A 22,193-nucleotide genomic window follows, 5' to 3' on the forward strand; every position below is an offset into this window, starting at 1 on the left:
GGCATAGATCCTAAATAGAAGTATTTAAAGTAGTCAAAATACACTGCCAAAAAAATAAGGGAACACTTAATCATCACAGCCTAACACCAAGTTAACTAAGCTTCAAGGAAATCAGTCTGTCCAGTTAGAAAGCATATGTGATTGTGAATCAGCTTCACCAGCTTTGGTACAAATGAACGTGACAACAGGTGCACTGGAGAGACAACAACAAGACAACCCCCAAATAAGGGAATGGTTTGGCAGGTTGTGGCCACAGACAATTGCTCTATCCTTATCCTTCCTGACTGATTCTTTCATAGTTTTGCATTGTGCTAGTGTGGACGAAATCTCAGACCCGACAGCAGGTGCGGTTATAAAGCAGCTTTATTTTTAGAGTCACGGTGAGAAGAGTTTCAGAAAAGCAGACAATCAAATATACATGACAGCGTCAGGGCTCTTCTGAACCCCGTCTGTTGGGTGGGGTCCAGTTTTATACCCCTAGAATGCGTAATTTAATATCATTATAAAATGTAACAGTCAACACATTTATTATACACAAACCTTTAGCCCCTTCAACCCTTATGCAACTTGATTTCTTGGCTCCTTTTGTTATGGCGTTCAGATGTAAGCTAAGGGAAAACGTGATAAGGCAGACTCATGTGTGGAATGCTCAGACCTTGAGTCCTTTGCACAAACATTTTTCTGTTTGCTAAAACAAAGCATGCTATTACATGGTTTTGTAAAGCTTACTTCTCAGACATGAATTAGTACAAGGGAACGAAGAGAACATTTGTCTTCCACATTCCCCCCTTTTTTAGCAAACACAAATATTTGATCAGGAGAGAGTTGGGTAGGAGAGGAGGATGGAGTGGAGTGGGTGGAGAAATGTGTGGGGTGGCTGTGCTGATCTGAAGCATTTTTTTTTTTTGTGTAAAAAGTAAGCCTTACCATGAGGCAGTAAAATACTTGGATACAATATATCTTATCAAGGGAACAATACAGCAAGCTACAAGCAGAAGAACAATTAAAGCAACCGTAAGAAAGATGAAAACTGATTTAAGCCATTGGCCCCAGGACCCAAAAGTGGACATAAACCATTTGTCCCAAGGATTAGAAATGCCAGAATTAGTAGCTAGTTCATGTCAAATCAGCTAAAGCACGGGTGATTGATCCATCAGGAGCTGTATTATTAGGGATATAGGTACAGCATGCATCACCAAACATAGCACAAACGCCTCCTTTCTCAGCCAAGAGCATATCTAAAGCCAATCGATTTTGCCAGGTCATGAGGGATGTTTTATCAAGTTGCTCATGGATACCTTCAACAGCTTCTTTAGTAAAATTTAAGAATCTTTGTTGATTATAATAGAGGTAATTAATCCAATCTACATTTTTGTTTATAGTAACCTGAGGAAAAATAGACTCAAATTCGGCAGCAACTTGGTCCCTTGCCTTGAACTTATCAGGGACTCCACGAGGGACTCGAATGGAATCAAAATACACCCCAGGGCCATGTAGGGAAAACTGGGAAGGGTCCACAGAATGGGGTTGACGATGTCGGCCAAACATGGTCGACACATGGAAGGCAGTTAAAGGGAAAAGTCGGAAAGGCATAACAAATTGTATTAAAGCAGAAGTGCCAGTCCAGTCAGGTGGAAGGATGTCAAGCAATTTAGACCTATGGCACATCCACCAAATATCAGTATTCTGAGTAATCAGAAAAATTGATAATTTGGAAGCTAAAGAGGAAGAATTAATCGGAAAAGTTTGGAAACAAAAAGAGGATGGGATATTACCAACATTTGTGCCACGAGAGGAAGTGAGGTTTCTAAAAAAACAGGTATAAATACCTTCATCAGGCTGGAACATCGGGGGAGTCATGGGAAGAGTAGGGGGAAAAAGAAGGGAAAGTGTAATGTAATTAGAGTCGATTGGAATAGAGGAAGAGATAAAAAGGGCAAGTAGGCAAGGAAGGCCAGTAGGATCAGATATGTTAGAAAGAGGAAAAGGGACAGTGGCCAAATGTGGCCTAGCTATAGCACATGCATAGCAATCAGATTGATTCACTTGTCTAGCCGAATATAATACCCATTGCAGCCAACGGTTCTGATCCCCATACCCAATTTCAATAGAAAAGTGGAAGAAGAGGTGGAAATATTCATGACCTTGACAGGGGCGGGTTTGGACCAGGGGTAGGAGAGAGGGTGTGTGTGTGGGGAAATGGGAGGTGTTAGTAACAGGGTTCTCAACCTTAATTTGAAATCTCCCTAGAGGATCTATTCCAGATACACATGCCCCTAAAATATAGGTTCCTGAATCATGTAAAGAAGGGTTCTTCAGAGTAATGATCAAAGGGTTACAATGGTATTCGGCACATTCATGAGGGGCATGTCCTTTTATAATAGAAAACGATATTTCAGACCATACTTCTGGGCCTTATAGGGTTGATAAACCCCAGTCATCAGTTCCAGTATTAGCCAAAACCCAGTCCCACATGTCACAGTTACTTCTGAATCCAGAGTTTGTAACAGTTACACACACATATTTGTCAGACCAGTTCCACTGGATTTGTCGATCAGTCCCACAGTCAATAATAGAACAGAAATCCACCTGAACTGATGTGGTGATTCCGAAAGGAAAAGTCAAGGTGACCAGAGCAGTCGACAAGGGGATGGAAAGACATAGTAGGACCACAATCAAGGGTGCCATCTTTTGCAATGTGAGATGTGAATCCAAGCAGGCAGTCCCTCAACTTTAACAGCATGTGGTGTCTACAGCAGAACTTGGAACGGTCCTCTCCACCGAGGGTGATGCCAATGTTTCCTTCGAGTATCTCTAGCCAGAATCCAGGTTCCTAATGGAATCGGGGAGTCCTTTGATGGAGGACTAGTTCTCCAGGCCTGATTCACCTGCTCGTGGACTTCCTTCAGAGAAGCTCGGAGACCTGTAAGACTGGAAAGAAGATCATTGTCCACAGTATGCAGTGTAACATTACCTATGACCATGCCGACTGGCATGGTCCATCCGGTCAGAATTTCGAATGGCGACAGCCCTAACTGCCAATGTGTTCTTCCCCTTAATCCCATCAAGGCCAGAGGCAGAGCATCAGGCCAAGTTAAATTTGTTTGCTCACAGATTTTAGCCAATTTAGATTGCAAGGTACCATTGCATCGTTCCACAATACCTCCACTCTGGGGTGGTATTTGCAATAATGATGCACATTTATCTGGAGCCAGGTGGTTAATTCATTTATAATGGAATTTAGTGGGTGCCATTATCAGTTTGTAATTTCTGTGGTATTCCCCATCTAGGAATGATTTCCTTTATCAAAGCTTTTGCCACAGGTTTGGCATCTGCATGTTTGGAAGGGAAAGCTTCCACCCATCGGAGAACACATCAACAATTACTTAACAGTATCGGTACCCCTTTGATGGTGTTAATTCAATGAAGTCCATTTGAAGGTGTTCGAATGGACCCATTAGGTTAGGTGTAATGGCGGGACTTACCTGGGTGCCCTTTCCTACATTAAACTTTTGACATAATGCACAGCACCTGCAGAACTGCTCTGCATATGTAGAGAAACCTACAGCTTCCCAATATTTTTCAACATCTTGAACCATGGCGTCTTTTCCAGCATGGTCTAGGCCATGGGCGATTTTTTCCATACCTGGGAAAGAAGCTTTTGGGAGGAAAGGTTTGTTAGTTTGCTTATGGGTCCAGACTCCATCAGAGAGGGACCCTTCTTTGGACCATTTTCTCTTCTCTGTGTCCGTGGCTGCATTCTGTAAAGAAATAATTTGATTATCAGTGTCCTGGTCATTTCTCTGTTGGAATAAAAAGATTGGTGTGTTATTATACGCAGCCCGTTTAGCAAAATGATCAGCTAATTTGTTTCCTTTGCTGACAGGATCCTGTTTTCCTGTGTGAGCTTGACATTTAATGATCGCTAGCTTTGATGGTTTCGTTATGGCCTCTAAGAGGGATTCTTTTAGTTTTTATGTTGAATGGGCTTGCCAGTACTGGTCTTGAATCCCTGAGTTTCCATAATGCCCCATGATCATGGCAGACTCCAAAAGCATATCTAGAATCAGTATAGATAGTTACAATTTTTCCCTCTGACAACTGACAAGCTCGGGTGAGAGCTATCAACTCAGCTGCCTGCGCGCTTAAACTTGAAGAAATTCGGTTTGCTTCCAGCAGGTGGTCACCTTTGACCACTGCATAGCTGGTTGAAGGTGTTCCATTTTCCAATCATAAAGAACACCCATCCACAAAAATCTCTCCTGTTCCTAAGGGTGTTTCCTGTAGGTCTGGTCTAGGTTTTATAACCTTAGTTATTTTATCATGACAGTTGTGGGTTCCCCTTGATTTTCAGTTGGAAGCAATGTAGCTGGATTTAAGGTGGAGCACCTTTCTATGGTAACGTTTGACAATGTACAGAGTATATTTTGGTAGTGTATTTCCCTAGCAGTAGTGAGATGTGAGGTTTTAGCCTGTACTAAAATGGAGTGTACGGCGTGAGGCACTTTTACCACTAGGGGGCTCATGAGCACATATCTGTACTGGCTAGCACGGCCTCTGTTGTGGCTGCTACAGCTCTGAGACAGGTTGGATGTCCCACAGCCACTGGATCCAATTTTTTCAAAAAATAGGCTAAGCCTTTGTTTTTTCTCCATGGAGTTGTGTAAAAAATGCATTCATATATCCCCCCTTTTCGTCCACAAACAGAGTGAATGGACGAGATAGTCAACAGTCCCAACGCATGCAAACAGTAGGGCATTTTTTTTTTTAAGTCACATAGAGCCTTCCCAGCTTGATCATTCCATGCCACCTGACCAGAAAGGGGGAGATCAGGGGTGACCGCTAAAGTTTGCAAAAGCTGTGCTCTTTCATTGAAGTTTAAAATCCATTGCCGGCAGTATCCTATAATGCCTAATACAGACACAACCTGTTGCTTTGTAACATGTCTTGGTCTAGGAAGATTTTGAATGGTGTTTATACGGTCGCTAGAGAGAGAGAGAGCTCTCGTTTCACAAGAAATGTCATGACCTGAATATTTCACGGTTGTTTGAATTAACTGCAGTTTTGTTTTAGAAACTTTGTGGCCATTTTCTGCTAAATAATAACAATTGCTGAGTAATCCGTGCACAATCTGCTTCGTAGTACTACACAACATTCCACATACTGTATCAATACACTGTCTTTTCGGCCAAAAGCCTTTTAAATTTTGAGCAAGAGCTTATCCAATACACAAGGGCTACAATATATCCCTGAGGCATAACGGTCCATGTCCAACGGCGGTTTTGGAAAGTAAAGGCAAACCAGAATTGAGAGTCGGGTGCAAAGGAATACAAAATAAGCATTAGCAAAGTCAATAACAGAGAAATAACAGGCGGACGAGGGTATCGTAGAAAGAATAGTGGAAGGATTAGTAACAATAGGTGCCCTAGGAAAAACTGCAGAATTTACGTGTCGAAGATCTTAAACAAAAACGCCATGAACCGTCAGCCTTTTAAACAGGTAAAACGGGGGAGTTGACTGGAGAGTGTTTAATTTGAATGATTGCTCCACATTTCACGAGATCGGAATGTACGGCGGAGATGCCAGCCTCTGCTGCTGGAGACAGAGGATACTGGGAGCGATGCGGCGGAAGGAGGATTTTGGGTAAATCACCAGTGGCTCACAGTGTGCTATCCTTCCATAATCATTTTCCCCTGGGACCAAAGTGCATGGGAAGTGAGGAAAGCCAAGTGGGAGAGGCGGTTTGCAATGAAAAGCAGAAAGGGAAGACGGCACAATGCACGATGTACTAAAAATCATTTTGAAGCACAAACTTTAGTTATCAAATGATCTGAGGTATCAAAGATACCCGAAGCAACATGTAGCCAGTCCGTCCTATTGAAACATTGTTCCACCCAATCCCCAATTTCAACTCAGTGAACGGTGCTATAATTGGCTAAAGAAAACATGGGGAACCGAACCTCCTAAATAGAAAACGCTTTGGGAATATGTGAAGTGCACTGACAGCAGCAGCTGTGTGTGCATGAGAAAAAAATGCAAGGGATATGGAGGGTCTCTGGGCTATTACCTGAAAAGAGAAAAGATTCTAACCAAGGTGTGTCCACTTCAGCAGGGAAGTACTGGGCAGTGCAGTGGAGGGTGTTGGGGACTTGCAAGTGGGGAAAAGAATATAAGAGTGTAGGGCTTTAGAAGAATGGTGTGTGAGGAGATGTTCAGGGTCCAGGCTGCAAAAGAGGGCTTAGTGTGGGGGGAGGTTTGGCACAGGAATTTAGGAATAGAATAGTGAAACCCTCGTTTGGTTAGAGAAATAGAGAGGGAGAGCTTAGTCATCATCCCTTCCTAACAGATTAACAGGGCAGAGCTGATATAAGAAAAACTGGTGCATCAAAGTGGAACCACTGAATGGAGCTGAACTCGAAGAGGTTTAGACACCAGTAAAAAAATGTGGTTGTCCAGAAGTAGTAAGTACAGTGCATCGTTCGAGGCAGACTAGAAAAGCAGTTTCAGTGCCATTCAGCAAAGTCAATAAAGGATCTGTGTCCCATGGCAAGTGAGCAAAGGCAACTGAAAAGAGTGGCTGGGGTCCCTGTGAAAGGAATATCCTCAGGTTCAGGTAAGGAAGGCGGGGGAGGAAGCTGATGTGGGCAATTGCTGCAGAAGTGTCCCATCGTAACAGGCAAGATGTGTAGGTGCTTGATCTGAGGGGAGAGGCGGCTGAGCAGACGAAGAATTCGGATTAGGGAGTAAAAATCCACGACCTCTCCCCCGGCTTCGCCCCTGTTCTCGGAAAAATCCACGTCTTTCACGTCCTCGCCCCCTGCCTGCAGCTCCACCTGCATAATAATTCATTTGTGCCGCGATTAACTTGGTCTGAGTGTCTGACTCTTTTTGTTTAGTCTGTCGTTCAGCATGCTCCGTGTCTTTTTTTTTTTAACTTCATCAAAAGTGGCACTTTCCCATCCAAATACAGGACGCGTACTTTATTTTGAATATCACTTCTGAGTCCTGACAGAAAAGGAGGAACTCCTGCCTTGTTACGGTCGTCTGGGCTGTCTAAGCCAGAATGGTTTGTCAACAAGTCCTGAATGCGGTGTGCCCATTCATCTACTGTCTCATCTTTCTTTTGTTTGGCAGCTGAAAAGGTATCAGTCGGTGCCCTTTTTATATTTTGCAGCTATTGCAGTTTTCACAGTTCCCATTTGGCAAGGAAAGGACCCTCATTATTTTGTCCACGAGGCAATGCCTCATTCCAATGCCACTGTACTCCATTATGCTGCCCATAATTGACAGTAGCCCAAATGGTGCCCATCTTTCTGCGTAGCACTTGGGTCCACTCGGCTGCACTGGGTTTGTACATATTATCTAGTTGCTGCACCTGTTCCACAAACTTCAACCCACCGATTACCTTGATCAGGCAATTCGGACACTACGTCTTTCAGCTCTTGAATATCTCAGTTACGATGTATCATTACAGTAGTGGGGTTAGCATTTCCTGGGGAGTGTGGGATCGTGTCGGGGTTAGGAACCTCAATTAAAGGGCATGAAAATGTGGGTGCTAAAGGTTTGGGGACTTAAACGGGTAAGGTTTTCAGGGTCTTATCTCTGAGGGTTTTGGTTCTAGCACGTTGTGAAATGGAGGGCTTTTTGTGTAAGTTAGAAAAGCCTCCCATAGCCCCTAACAAGTGGCCGTCAGTCTCATCATCAGGATCTGTAAGTGAGGAGGGGTCACATTGATATTGTTCATCAAAGAAATCATCAGTAACTGGGGCATCGGTAACCACAGGAGCCGTTGGGGCAATGAGTGAATGTGGCAGTGGAAGGGGTTGTGGGTAAAGTGTTGGGGAAGAGAGCACTGGATATAAAAGTTTTTTTTTTTATCACTCCTTCTCCTCCTTCCTTCAGACTGGGGTCCCGTATCAGCCTACACTTTCTGTAAAGCTATAAGCAGCTCTTCGTTTTCCTTTCTATTCTTAAGTTCAGCAACTAAAAGCTCATTCCGTTTTTGTGCGCTTCCAACGTACGGTCTTTAATAACCAATTCCCATCTGTCATAAATATCCATCCGATAAGGACCTCCATTACAACAACCCTGTGTATTTCTGCACAGTATTTTTCTAATTCATATCTCCAGTTCCTTCCACTGGCCATCCACCTCCACTGTCCTTATTCCACCTCCTACATGCTTTTTTAATCCTGTCTTCTTTTCAATGAGCTTTCTAGGGACCCGCCTTTCGATCCCGACAGCGCACTAGGAGCCTGGCGATCCCCGAAAATAATCCTTCTAACGTTAGGTTTTAGGACTCTTGGGGACTGTTTGACTGGCTACTGATTGTTTTTCCCATAGTGAGTGGCAGGATCTCAGCAGAAAGTGACTCAGCCCTCGATAAACCCCGTTCCACCCGCCGTCCGCTCCTATTCCCGGATTACAGCTTCAGGTGACTTCGTGTCCGTTATTTGCATCAGCAGAATCCTACATCAATACGCCCCGTGGAGTCCAGGATATGGAGGTTTTACCCGATCCCTTCATCAGACGGTTTGTATGCGTCAATCTGCCAGGGTATTGTCTCCGTCACCTTAGCAACCCGTTGAAACAAGAGTATGACCAGACAGCAGATGAAAAACTCGACCTCCCGTTTATTTAGACACACATTCTCTAAATACGCCCTTTCACCCCGTTCCTCAAATTATTATAGGAGCGTGCCACTCGCCTTTTCTAATCCTTTCCACAGGGGTGACTAGCTAACATTCACACTGTGCCGTTTTCCGTAGGGTCCCAAGTCACTTTCCGTGAGCCCTTAGAACCTCCTATGTATTTTCCATACAGTATGCTTTCTTATTCTTTATTTTGCATATGCTTTTTATTCCTTTTCCTTCTATATTCATATTACTTCCAGCACACCAGTCAAACTAACAGGAATCCCCCGATCTACTCACCGTGACTCCATCCACCTGCATGGAAATGCCCGTCAAGTCGTGCCTCGTAATGGCTAGGAGGAGGTCAGGGACTCCCCACACAGGAAACGCCCAAGGCAGACCAATCCTACATTTACTGAAGCTGGACCCGATCCGGCCGGAATCGGCTCCACCACGGTCCTCTGGACGATCCTGCACGAGGAGCCGTCTCCTGCCCCACGTTGGCGCCAAAACTGTGGACGAAATCTCAGACCCGACAGCAGGTGCGGTTATAAAGCAGCTTTATTTTTAGAGTCACGGTGAGAAGAGTTTCAGAAAAGCAGACAATCAAATATACATGACAGCGTCAGGGCTCTTCTGAACCCCGTCTGTTGGGTGGGGTCCAGTTTTATACCCCTAGAATGCGTAATTTAATATCATTATAAAATGTAACAGTCAACACATTTATTATACACAAACCTTTAGCCCCTTCAACCCTTATGCAACTTGATTTCTTGGCCCCTTTTGTTATGGCATTCAGATGTAAGCTAAGGGAAAACGTGATAAGGCAGACTCATGTGTGGAATGCTCAGACCTTGAGTTCTTTGCACAAACATTTTTCTGTTTGCTAAAACAAAGCATGCTATTACATGGTTTTGTAAAGCTTACTTCTCAGACATGAATTAGTACAAGGGAACGAAGAGAACATTTGTCTTCCACACTAGTGTCCTTGTCACTACTGTACCTGCAGCTGATTCATGTTCCAGAGGTGTTCCAGCTCCTCCAGGATGAATTATCCATACATGCCATCGCAAGAAGGTTTGCTGTGTCTCCCAGCACAGTGTCAAGAGCATGGAAGAGATACCAGGAGACGGGCTACATGAGGAGAGCTGGGCTGGGCCATAGAAGCGCATCAACCCAGCAGCACGACCGATATCTGCTCCTTTGTGCAAAGAGGAACAGGAAGAGCACTGCCAGAGCCATACAAAATTCCCTCCAGCTTGCTACCGTTGTGCATTTTACTTTGTAATTTCCTAAACTTATAACTTGTAGGCTGGGATTCTTCCAGTTGAGTAAAATAAGTCTACGCGCTAGTAGTATGGTATAGGCAATTACAATCAATTTGTCTTTCTCAACTTTAAGCCCATTTGGGAGAACACCAAACACATCTTTAATGGGTTAGGAGTGATTGTGACACCAAGGCTGTCTGATAGGTATTCAAAGATTTTTGTCCAAAATTAAGTTAATTTGGTGCACTTCCAAAACATGTGGCCCAGTGGAGGTAGATTAAAATTTTCACAGGCTGAATCGTACCCTAGATAAATGAGATAAATTGAAAGATTTTAAGTTGAATGATTAAATTATTTGCGCTATATGTACAGTGTAGAACATATAGAACATATAGAACTATAGAGTGTATTCTATGCATCACTACCTTCCACTCCTTTTCTGAGATATTAATGAAATATCATTTCCCCACCATACCCTAGCATCTTTGAAAGGAAGAGACTTCAATATGTTTTATATATTATTGAGATGCTGTCTGAGTCTTCAAGACTAATCCATATTTGTTCTGGAATATAAATGGGTGGGAGATGTGGAAAATTGGTCAGGTTCCTTTTAGCAAAGTTTCTCATTTTAAAGTAATGGAAAAAATTATGTTGTTGGGAAGTTACATTTGAAGTGCAACTGCTCATAAGATGCAAAGACATTATCTATATACAATTTTCTAAGTGATAAAAGCTTCTTCATTGGTTCCATGTATATATATTGATGATAATTTTAATTTGCTTGGACACATATAAAGTAGTACTGCAGGATTTTATTTCTGTTGCAGACCATGATTGTGTATATGCATCAATTTGTGTCAATGGCCAGGTCTTTATAGTTTGTATATTTGACACCCAGTAATAAAATAGAAAGTTAGGTTGTACCATACCACCTTGTGCTTTAGGTCTTTGTAGAGTCGCCCATTGATGCATGGATGTCTTGGATTACAAGAAATGAGATTATAATTAAATCTAATTTCTTAAAGAATTATTTGTTAATGTATAGAAATAGAAAAAGATGCTTAGGAAAGATGTTCATCTTCACAGTACTGATCCTCCCTGCTAATGTGAGATGGAAGAAAAGCCATGTTCATATCTTGCTTGATTTGTTTCTATGCTGATAGCAAAATTTTGTAGAAAAATATAGTTATATTTACTTGTGATGTTTACCCCTAGATATTTAAACTGACCTGACAAAATAAATGGGTAGATGTCCAGTCTAATATTGTGTGATAGAGATGTCACTGGAAAAATCACACTTTTATTCAAATGGATTTTGAGTCCAGATATTTTATGAAATTTGTGGTAGAAATGAACCACTTAATTAAAGAAAGAAACTTAGCTCTCAATTGGCACTAATTTGGTGAAACCTTTGAGTCAGTAATCAGGCAGGAGAAAAAGTTGTCCATCCGTGTCGTTTATTACTCTTCAGCTAATGCTTGAACAAGGAGCATTCTTCTATAGCATGATCAGATTGGTCAAATATTAAAGGTATAGGTCTATTTTATAAGAAACTGAATTTACATAACAGTATCAATCATTGCATACATTTACCCTGGTTGGTTTGTTGGTTTACACCCAAATGACTTATATAAAATAAAAGTCTATTTTATTATATTCTTATTATATTTTTACCCTTTGGGCTGATCCACCATCCTTGAAATTTCTGTGTATATAACATATGTTTATTCTGGTTGTTTACATTGATGTCTGCTGATTTCTTAGTCATCTCTTGGTCATCTTTCAATATATTTTGTGTGTTACATTTTTGTCTTTGTTTTTCACTTGACATTGATCTGGTTTTCTGATATAGGTTTCTGACATGTATTTACCCCTTATATCATTTATTTAAGATGAATGTTATATTTTAATATGGAAAGCATATCAAAACACTCTATCCTAAATGACTATGTGAGCACTAAGTCTAATTTTCTTCCACAAATTCTGCTAGTGTGTTAAGGACTAGTGGTAAGGAAGTTTCTGGATCTGATATATACAGTACCATATCACCTGCATATAGTGATATTTTCTGTTCAAGTAATTTTTTGAAAATCCCTTTTATCTCTAATGCATTTTGAAAGTGAATAGCAAATGGCTCAATAGCAGTTGCCAAAAGCAGTGATGATAGAGGGCAGCCTTATCGAGCACCAAGTTTTAGTTAGAAATAGTTTGAGATAATGTTAATACAGACAGAGATTTCTGGACTAGTATAAAGTAGCTTTATCCATGCACATATATTTGGACCAAGTCCAAATTTCTGCAGTGTGGTGAACAGGTAGTCTCATTCAACCATGTCAAACGCTTTTTCTTCACCCAAAGATAATAACATCTCTTGTGTGTTAGAATTTATGGGTGAGTATATTACATTTAAACAAATGCAGAAGATTAGAAGCTAAGTGTCTGCCTTAAATAAATCCGATTTGGTCTTGTGATATACAGAAGGAAGCACTTTCTTAATCCTTCTAGCTAGAACGTTGGAAAGTATTTTAACATCATTATTCAGAAATTAAATTGTTCTGTATGATGCACATTGTAGTAAGTCCTTATTTTTCTTTGGAAAGACGGTAATTAATGCTTGCCAAAAAGTCTGAGGTAAAATGTTGTTGCCTCTAGCTTCCATAAATGTTGCAGATAATGGTGGAGCTAACTTATCTGAAATTGTTTTTGTAAAATTCATCTGGGCAGCCATCAGGGTCTGTTATTTCCCCACTCAGATGTGAGTTTATGGCACCCAGTAATTCTGAGTTTGTCAGGTTTATCCAATTCCTTTGCACTAAGTGTATTTAGCTGTGGTATTTGTAATATGTTAAAAAACTCATTGTGTCTTACCGTCTTTAAACTGAGTAGAATCTGAGGACTTATAGTACTCTCTAAATGTGTGGGTTATATTTTTATGGTCAAGGATTTTATCTTCATCTGTGTTGTTAATTTCTGTAAATTAACATATGTTAACATATCAGCATCAACATACAACATCATCATCAATTCAATACTGCATAACAACATATCAACATGTCATTTGAACTATTTTTTTTATTCAGTTGTTTGCTTGGATTCTTGAATACTGTAAAACTTAATTTGAACGATTTTTTAATTCAGTTTTATTCTCTGATTCTTGAATAAAAAAATAGTTCAAATGACATGTTAATGTACATTTCTGCGTATGAGGAAAAGTAACATCTACCATAGACACTGCAGTGTCTGTTTGCTCAATAAGACACCAAGAAGAAATGATATGAGCTGCGTTTGTGCGTCTGCTTTTATCCCTTTAGCAGTAACTTTTACATGTACCATAAATTTACACCGGCTGTTACATGTTTTTTACTATATAATAATAACAATAATAGCAGCTCACTACTCAAAATGGTAGTTGAAAGGAGGACCCGGGATCAAACCTGCAACCACTTGATCAAGAGGCAGCAGTCCTTGCCTCTGCACCAGCTAAGCAGATGTGTCTGCTTTGTATCAATTGATAGTTGGACTTCAGTTTTACACATTGCCAGTAACATTCATATTGAACAATTTTGTATTCTTCACTTATATTCTTGAAGAAAAGGGCACTTATTTTGTTATACCTTTTGTGAAAGTGTTACTTTGATATTTGGACTTTAGTCTTCAAACATTATACAATTCATGTTAACATTTTGTCAATTATTACTATAGCATGAAAAAGGTTTCCGTTTTAGTTATGTGTTCAACATTTCTTGCCTCACATCTCCTGTCATCCTACATTAACACAGATTGTTGTGGACATGGAACACACATTTAATGAACAGTATGTATTCCAAAAAACAATACAGTGGACCCTTGATTTACAAACACAATTCGTTCACGAGGGTTGGTTGTAACTCAAGTTGGTTGTTAGTCAAGACTATTTTTCCCATAAGAAATAATGTAAATACCCATAATGCGTTCCAAACTTCCCACAGCAACACTTACTTAAACTTTTCATAATAAAAAAGGGTTGTATAATGTGCATAGTTTACCAAAAACACCAATAATTTTTCTAATGTACTAACCAAACAGAAAAAGTGCCTAGCCTACCAGAAACAACAATTTCATACTGTACTTACCATTTAAGTTGACATCTTTGGCTTGCAGGAACGGAGGAGGAGGAGAATGAAATGGAAGGCGGTTATTGTTTGGAAGGAGAGCCCCCTTCCATAAGAACATCAGGACTCTGGCTCTCTGGTGTCCTTTCTCTCCTTGGAAAAGGCTGTAGCCCACTAGGACCTGCTTCTGGCTCACTAGGTCTCAACCTTTTCGGAAATAAAAACTGGTCTAAGGTTGTCTGTTTCTGTGCTTTCTTCAACACAGTTCTGTAGTATGACATGACATTGTCATTAATTAAGTTAATGCAATGATTAGCTTTTTCTCTGTCTGGGTGGGTCTTCTCTACAAATGTTTGTAGGTCTGTCCATTTTTTCAGGATGTCCTTTATTTCAGAAGAGGACATTTGCTGTTGATCCTCCCCCTCCTCTTCAGAAAACTCCTCAGCTGCCATTCTCTGTTGCTCAGCCAATTCCTCTGAGTGTTCCTCCACCAGTTCCTCAACATCACCACTGTCAACCTGCAAGCCTATGAACTCAGCTATACAACAATGTCATCAACCACAGGGTCAGTTGCGGACTCAGGCTCCTCTACAAAGCCTTCAAAGTCTCTCTCCTCTATTATTTTAGGCCACACTTTCTTCAAGGCAGATCTTAGTGTCCTTAGAGAGACATTGGCCCATGATTTCTCTATTAACCTCACACAGGAAAGGATGTTGTAATGTTTCTTCCAGAACTCTGTAAGAGTTAAATCTGTATCTGAGACCATCTGTAAGCACTTCTGGAACAGTTCCTTGGTGTATAGCTTCTTAAAGTTAGCTATAACCTGCTGGTCCATAGGCTGCAGTAGAGGAGTTTTATTAGGTGGGAGGAAAAGTACTGTAAGCCATGGGAATTCTTCAGCCAACTCTTCTTCCAAGTCTCTTGGATGAGCAGGCGCATTGTCCATGATGAGTAGAGCCTTGAGTGGTAAGCCTTTGTCCTCTAGATATTTCTTAACAGTAGGACAGAAAACCTCCCTGATCCACTCAAGAAAAAGCACTCTTTTTACCCAGGCTTTTGCATTAGATCTCCACATGACCCCTGGCCTATTCTTCATGACTGTATGTTTTCTGAACACTCTATGGGTCTCAGAGTGATAAACCAAGAGAGGCTTTATCTGGAGGTCACCACTCGCATTGGCACATAACAGTAAGGTTAGCCTATCCTTCATAGGCTTGTGGCCAGGCATTTTCTGCTCTTCCTGGGTAATGTATGTTCTCCTGGGCATTTTCTTCCAGAAAAGCCCAGTTTCATCACAGTTGAAAACTTGATGAGAGTAGAAGCCATTTCTCTGTGTTATCATTTCAAAGTGGTGTATGTAATTTTTGGCAGCCCTTTTATCAGCGCTGGCTGCTTCACCATGCCTAACTACGCTATGAATCCCAGTTCTCGCTTTAAAATTGTGAAACCAACCCTTACTGGCACGAAATGTTTCACCACTATCACTTGTTGATGGCTTATCCTTTAACTGATCTACATTTATAGCCCTAGCTTTTTCACAAATGATAGACTCAGATAGGCTATCACCGGCCATCTGCCTTTCGTTTATCCACACTAATGATAGCTTTTCTACCTCGTTTAACACTGTTGATTGTGACTTACTAATTTGAATAACATCTTTAGCAACACTAGCTGCCTTATACAAATCTTTTCGTTGTAAAATTGTGGAGATGGTGGATTTCGACATGCTGTACATGTTAGCGAGATTGGTCACACGAATGCCACATATTTATGCACAATTTCCTTCTTTGTTTCAATTGTGATCGCTTTCTTTACCTTCGTTGTCTTCTCTTCCTTACTTAGCTTCTTTGGGGCTATTTTGATAGTAATTATCAAAATAAATGATATAAATCACTGCACTGAGAAAAATTACGTCCACAAACACACGTATCCAGACTCCGACTGCCACTTGCAAACACTCTTGGCTGTTTGTTTACAATTGCGCGAGCGGATACTCGTGACCGCATTCGGGTCGTAACGCAAGATGTTGGTCGTAAATCAAAAAAAAAATTTTGGTCGAAGATCAAGTTGTTCGCATGTCAGGCCGGTCGTTTTGTAAGGGTCTACTGTATATTATTTACCCTATACAATTCCAGACTCCTAGCTCCCAGATAAAGAGAATTCAGCTCTGAGAATTTTGCATCTGACTTGATCTGCTTTGGTGGGGGTTGGGATAGTAGGCTGCTTACTGCCAGTGCCGATCGACACATTTGCAAAACAAAGACGCTGATAAGGAGGTACGAAGTAATTTGAGGTGGCCTGGCATTAGAAATGTTTTTGTAGGCTTCAAGGATTCTAGTGTTAAGTAAAAGTAGTGTGTTGTTTCATAAAAGAGCTTTATGCTTGATTTTTTAAATTATTGCCGGATATTATGGCTATGGAGCCTAATATTATGTTGACACTTACAGTTTTTGGGGTGAAAAAGAAAAATCAGAAGTAACTTTTGTGGTGAGAGTGTGCATGTACTGTAGTTCCCGAATGACGAAGACATTGATACCATTGACTGGCCCACACTCTTCCCAGACCTGAATCCAACTAAGAACCTTTGGAACGTTATGTATCATTGCATAATGATGCCGCCAAGTGTTACAACAGACTGCCAAGGAGCTCACAGATGCCCTGATTCAGGTCTGGGAGGAGATCCTTCACTTTATGAGACTTCACATTTGTACTGTAAGGGCACAACACTAAAATGCTGCCCAGATATGAGACCATATCACCTGATATATGTTATTACAGGAATCTGCATCTTGGAGTTGGCAAATGTATGGCTGGAACTGGAGTATCTTAACGACTATTTAAAACATAGAGTTAAATATCATAAAAATAACTTCAATTTTTTTTGTTACTTAGATATTTGTATATAAGTAATTGTCATTTTTATAATTTGCATCCATTGCTTTTTGAACTGTACTTGGTTAATATACTTTATCTTATGACATGCTTTTAATTTGACAGAGAATAATTCTAGGTATCAACTGATTTTGTCTGTTGCTTTTATTTTTTTTTGTAGGTCAGGCTTCACAGAAAACATAGAAGATGAACCTTGTTTTCTTGTGCATACTGGTAAGTTTATAGGATTTATAATTTTGTGCAAAGGTAATATATAACTGTTTTTAAATGTTACACATAGTGGTTATAGTTATTTTGTTCTTTTTATTATCCACATTTATTTATTTATCCGTCCACCTTCAAACCTTTTCAATTCAAGTAAATCCAAGTATATCTGTGTATGGAGTCCATTTCTAGATGCATCAAGGGCAAGGCAGGAACCAAACTAAGATAGGATGCTAAACCAAGTTAGGATGCCAGTCCATCACTTTCCACACTCACAAACATTCCCAAATACTAGTCTCAATTGAGGTCATAGGAGCTGGAGTCTAACTCTGGAACATATGGTCCAATGCATTGTGCCTGACTGCTGTAGAGCACACCTATATACTGTACATACCTCACTTCTAGACCTAGGGAAACTAAAGCAGTAGTGGGCATGCATGTGGACATTGGAAGATTGTGCCGATCCCACTCACATAGTGACCAAACTAGGATTTGAACTTTGAAGCAGCATCTGATTGAACAGTAAATCTAAAACTGTTCAAAAATGACTGAAGTAGATATGTGTTAATTTGCAGATACAGAAATAGTGTTTTGAAAATGTTGATTTTTTTTCTACAACGAATAATGCTTATCATTATAAAGCTAAGGTATTGTCGAATCACTGCCTTTGTTAGAAAGTGCAACACTTGGTAAAAAAAAGAGCTACTAAGTACTTTTACCATGTTTAAAGTCATATTCCTTGGAAAATACAGTTGAGGAATCATTTGCTTTATTGATTTGTGTTTCATTAGATACCATTATTATTTTGTGTTGTATGTTTCTTAGGCAGGGGCATGATGACAAAAATGGATTTTACTGCTGTTTTACAGTTTTGGATTTCTAAATTCTAATCATGTGGAGATTGTATGGTCTTCCACAAACAAGTTTTGCCTAATGTGCTAAAAATTTTCAGTATAAGAACTTGAAATGACCTCAATGTCTGTGGGTGTTTACCTCAGTTACATTTGCCATCAGTTAATCGAATGTATCAGAAGTACTCTGTAATTAAGTAGTTTTCTGTATACAATATTTGTATTTTTTTCCTTTTTTTAACCAGGGGCTAATATTACTAGCAGGCAGTGTGGTATAGTGGTTAAGGCTTTGGACTTAGGATTTTATACTCTGAGGTTATGGGTTCTCAAATCCTGCTCAAATCCTGCTATTGACACTGTGTCACTTCATCTGTCTGAGCTCCATCTGGAAAAATAAATACAGTAATCCCTCCTTGATCGCGGGGGTTGCGTTCCAGAACCCCCCGCGATAGGTGAAAATCCGCGAAGTAGAAACCATATGTTTGTAAGGTTATTTTCATATATTTTAAGCCCTTATAAACTCTCCCACACTGTTTATAAATATTCCCCACACAGTTATACAGCATAAACCCTTTGTATTCTCTTAGATATTAGGTAAGATTCATTGAAATTATGTATGTAAACACACTGTTTATATACAGTAAAACCTAAATATTAAAAATATCGAGTGTCTCCGATATCACATATGTTGCAGCCATTACGATAGACAGGCCACCAGCAATAAATACGTACAATGCAAGAAAAATTGTATACAGTAAATGTGTGTACAGTGACACTAAACGTACGTACATGTACTAAGTACTGTAAGTAGAAAATTAATTATGGTTACTCACCAACAATGACACGAAGACTTGTCCGATAACAATGAGTTTAATTTTACTACACAACAAAGGAGAGCGTTATAGCTTTTCTAAAGGAGCCTCTTCAGGCGACTGTGTAGCACCGCCGTTGTTCTTCTTCCGGCAGTCTTCAATCCAAATCCCTAAAGCAGATTCTGTCCAGACTACTGCCTTCTTACATTCACTTAAAACTTGTTTTACACCCTGGTTAAAAGGACACTGCGGCCGTAGATCTTATATTCCTTTCCTACTTTTTAAATAAAAAGAATCGTAGTCTCATTGATGCCGTAATGGCGTCCTACAGCGGTGTAGCTTTTCCCTTCCTTAAGCATATCCAAAACAGTTACCTTTTCGGCAATCGTTAAAATCTTCCGTTGCCGCTTGGGCATGGCCCCTGAAGCAGTAGCAGGAGCAGATCGTTTTGGAGCCATAATGAAGGGCTTGACTATGCACAAAGATGAGCACAAAAGTTGACTCTTTACATAGCGAAACACGTTGCTGAATGTTAACACCGCTGAATCGAATTCGGCGCTCCGTTGCTGAGCCATTTAGCACACAGGAACTTAACTGCATGCTCTGATTGGGTAGCTTCTCAGCCATCTTCCAATAGCGTCCCTTGTATGAAATCAACTGGGCAAACCAACTGAGGAAGCATGTACTGGAAGTAAAAAGACCCATTGTCCGCAGAACCCGCGAAGCAGCGAAAAATCTGTGTTATATATTTAGATATGCTTACATATAAAATCCACGATAGAGTGAAGCCGCGAAAGTTGAAGCGCGATATAGCGAGGGATTACTGCAAAATGTTTTCCATCAATTGTATGTTCAAGCTTACATTTCTTTTTGCAATAGCTATAGGCAACTAATAAACTGAATCATGTTTAACTTATTACAAACAGCAGTGATTTTTGCAGACAGCACAGTGGACCGTGTAATATTTTAATTGTTTTTACTTTTGGGGTTTTTTCTCTAGTTCTTGAAGTGGAAGAAAATAAATACTGGTACTGTGTTTTGAAGGCATCTTAAATGATTGGTGGGCCCCCTTTAAAACCTACAGATGTTATGTGTATGTGAATAATTTTGGAGAGTGGGGTAGGATGGGGGAGGTTGTGGGGCATCCCCATTTAAAGTAGCAGACAGTCATGTAAATGTAAATGATTTTGGAGGGCAGAGTGGTGATCCCCTTTCTAAATCAGTAGATGAGAACATACATCATAAAGGAGTAGCTAATGGGAGACCTGTTAAGTTTAAACCATCAGTTTCCCATGGCTTGGATTGGAAGACACTGTTTCCAGGCACCTGGAATTTTCAGAGAAATTCTTACTTGGATGTGCAGGCTATCACCATGATTAGTGTTAAGACCATTACTTGACAATTGTATTCTTGCATTATAATATTTTAGTTATTTCTGTCATCTGGCATCATGCTGGGCTTATATTATATTATAAATTAATCTAAATGAAATTTTTCTTCACTATCCTTTTCTCAGATGGGATAACAGTGAGGAGTACAACCCAAGTAGAAGATTGTGCTTATGATTTTAACAGAGAAACTATGTGAGTACTGTAGTTGATAATTTAGAGGTAGAGTGGGTATGGAAAAGAATGGCCCCCTTCTAAATATTACCTTTTTTTTGCTTTACAGCCTTAAATGCACACAAACCAATATTTTTTCCAGCTTTACTTACTCAATTCAATCTATAATATCCAAGTGGAAGATATCACAGCTACAGTTCAGAAGAATTTTAAAAAATAAAAAACAAGAAATACTGAGATTATGTGCTTGGTGTGTGGGTGTGTGTGCGCCCTGCGGTGGGCTGGCGCCCTGCCCAGGGTTTATTTCCTGCCTTGCGCCCTGTGTTGGCTGGGATTGGCACCAGCAGACCCCCCCTTGACCCTATAGTTAGGATATAGCGGGTTGGATGATGGATGGATAAAGGACCATGGTTATTGGCTTCCACCTGTGATCAGTTGTAATCAGTGTGATTAGTGAAGCATAAAAACAGCTGTTCCTGGAGCATTCCCTTGCTTGGTATTGCAAGTGACAGCAAACAACTGACTGTGGGTGGCAAACCACTTTCAGAATATCTCAGGGATAGAGTTATGGACAGATATAAGGCAGGAGATGGATACAAAAAAATCTCAGAAGGCTATATCAATCCCAAAGAGCACAGTAAAGTCCATAATAAAGAAGCGGCAAGTGTTTGGTACTACTAAGACCCTCCCTGAATCCAGCCGTCGCTGAAAAATAGCTGGAAGAGCAAGGAGGGAACTGGTAAGAGAGGCTACCAAGAGGCCAGTGGCAACTTTGAAGGAGTTACAGGAGTTTATGGCAAAGAGTGGTCAATGTGTGCATGTGACAACAATTTCACAAGCGCTCCAAAATTGTGGCTTGTTTTGGAGGGTCACAAGGAAAAGGCCACTTCTCAAGAAAGGCCACATTAAGGCTCGTTTGAGCTTTGCCAGAATGTACCTTGAAGATTATGATGGCAAGTGGAAAAAGGTCTTATGGTCAGATGAGACCAAAATCGAACTATTTGGCCTCAATACCAAACAGTACTCCTGGCGGAAATCCAATGCAGCTTTCCATCCACAACACACCATACCTACAGTAAAGCATGGAGGTGGTAGCATCCTGTTGTGGGGGTGTTTCTCTGCCACAGGGCCTGGGGCTTTCATTAGGGTAGAAGGAAAAATGGATGGGGCAAAGTACTGTCAAATTCTTGGGGAAAACCTGCTACCCTCTGCCAGAAAGTTGAAGATGGGCAGAATATTCACCTTTCAACACAACAATGACCCGAAGCACACAGCAAAATTGACCACACAGTGGCTGAAGGAGAAAAAAGTGAATGCCCTCTTGTGGCCCAATCAGAGCCCAGACCTAAATCCCATTGAAAATCTGTGGAAAGATTTGAAGATAGCAGTCCATCAATGCTCACCATCCAATTTGACTGAACTTGAACAGTTCTGTAAAGAAAAGTGGGCAAATATTGCTCAATCTAGATGTGCAAGCTGATAGAGAAGTATCCAAACAGACTCAAGGCTGTCATTAAAGCAAAAGGTAGGTTGATTTTTTGTAATTTTTCTGAACTGTAGCTGTGATATCTTTCACTTGGATGTTACAGGTTGCATTGAGTAAGTAAAGCTGGGAAGAAATATTATTTGTGTGTGTTTTCATTTAAGGCTGTAAATCAAAAAAATTGGAATATTTTAAAGGGGGTGATTCTTTTCTATACCCACTGTATATGGATATAATACACATTTATGAGGAAGCATATTTACACACTGATAAAAGTATTTCTATTGTTAACAGTTATTTTATTGTCTTTATGCACAAACAAATATGTCATCTTTTTTATATCTTTCTTGGCATGTGACATGATATTTACCTAATGTGGTTACAATGTTATCTAACA

The 22,193-nt window shown here is 40.3% G+C and overlaps 2 protein-coding genes across 2 annotated transcripts in view; one reads left to right on the forward strand and one right to left on the reverse strand.

The window, feature by feature from the left end:
- Positions 1 to 14,530: 14,530 nt before the first annotated feature.
- Positions 14,531 to 15,727, reverse strand: LOC120543316 (tigger transposable element-derived protein 1-like). Its single transcript, XM_039776351.1, has one exon. It carries the CDS (start codon positions 15,725 to 15,727, stop codon positions 14,531 to 14,533), a length of 1,197 nt encoding a protein of 398 aa, XP_039632285.1.
- An 877-nt stretch (positions 15,728 to 16,604) lies between these two features.
- Positions 16,605 to 22,193, forward strand: part of LOC120543317 (protein KASH5-like) — a 55,227-nt gene continuing 49,638 nt past the window's right edge. The window contains exons 1-3 of the mRNA XM_039776353.1: positions 16,605 to 16,699; positions 17,045 to 17,097; positions 20,268 to 20,334. Coding sequence (XP_039632287.1) covers positions 16,605 to 16,699; positions 17,045 to 17,097; positions 20,268 to 20,334 — 215 coding nt within the window. The remainder of the gene's footprint in view (positions 16,700 to 17,044; positions 17,098 to 20,267; positions 20,335 to 22,193) is intronic.

This window comes from Polypterus senegalus, chromosome 13 (genome assembly GCF_016835505.1).
Source record: "Polypterus senegalus isolate Bchr_013 chromosome 13, ASM1683550v1, whole genome shotgun sequence".
NCBI classification, from domain to species: Eukaryota; Metazoa; Chordata; class Cladistia; order Polypteriformes; family Polypteridae; genus Polypterus; species Polypterus senegalus.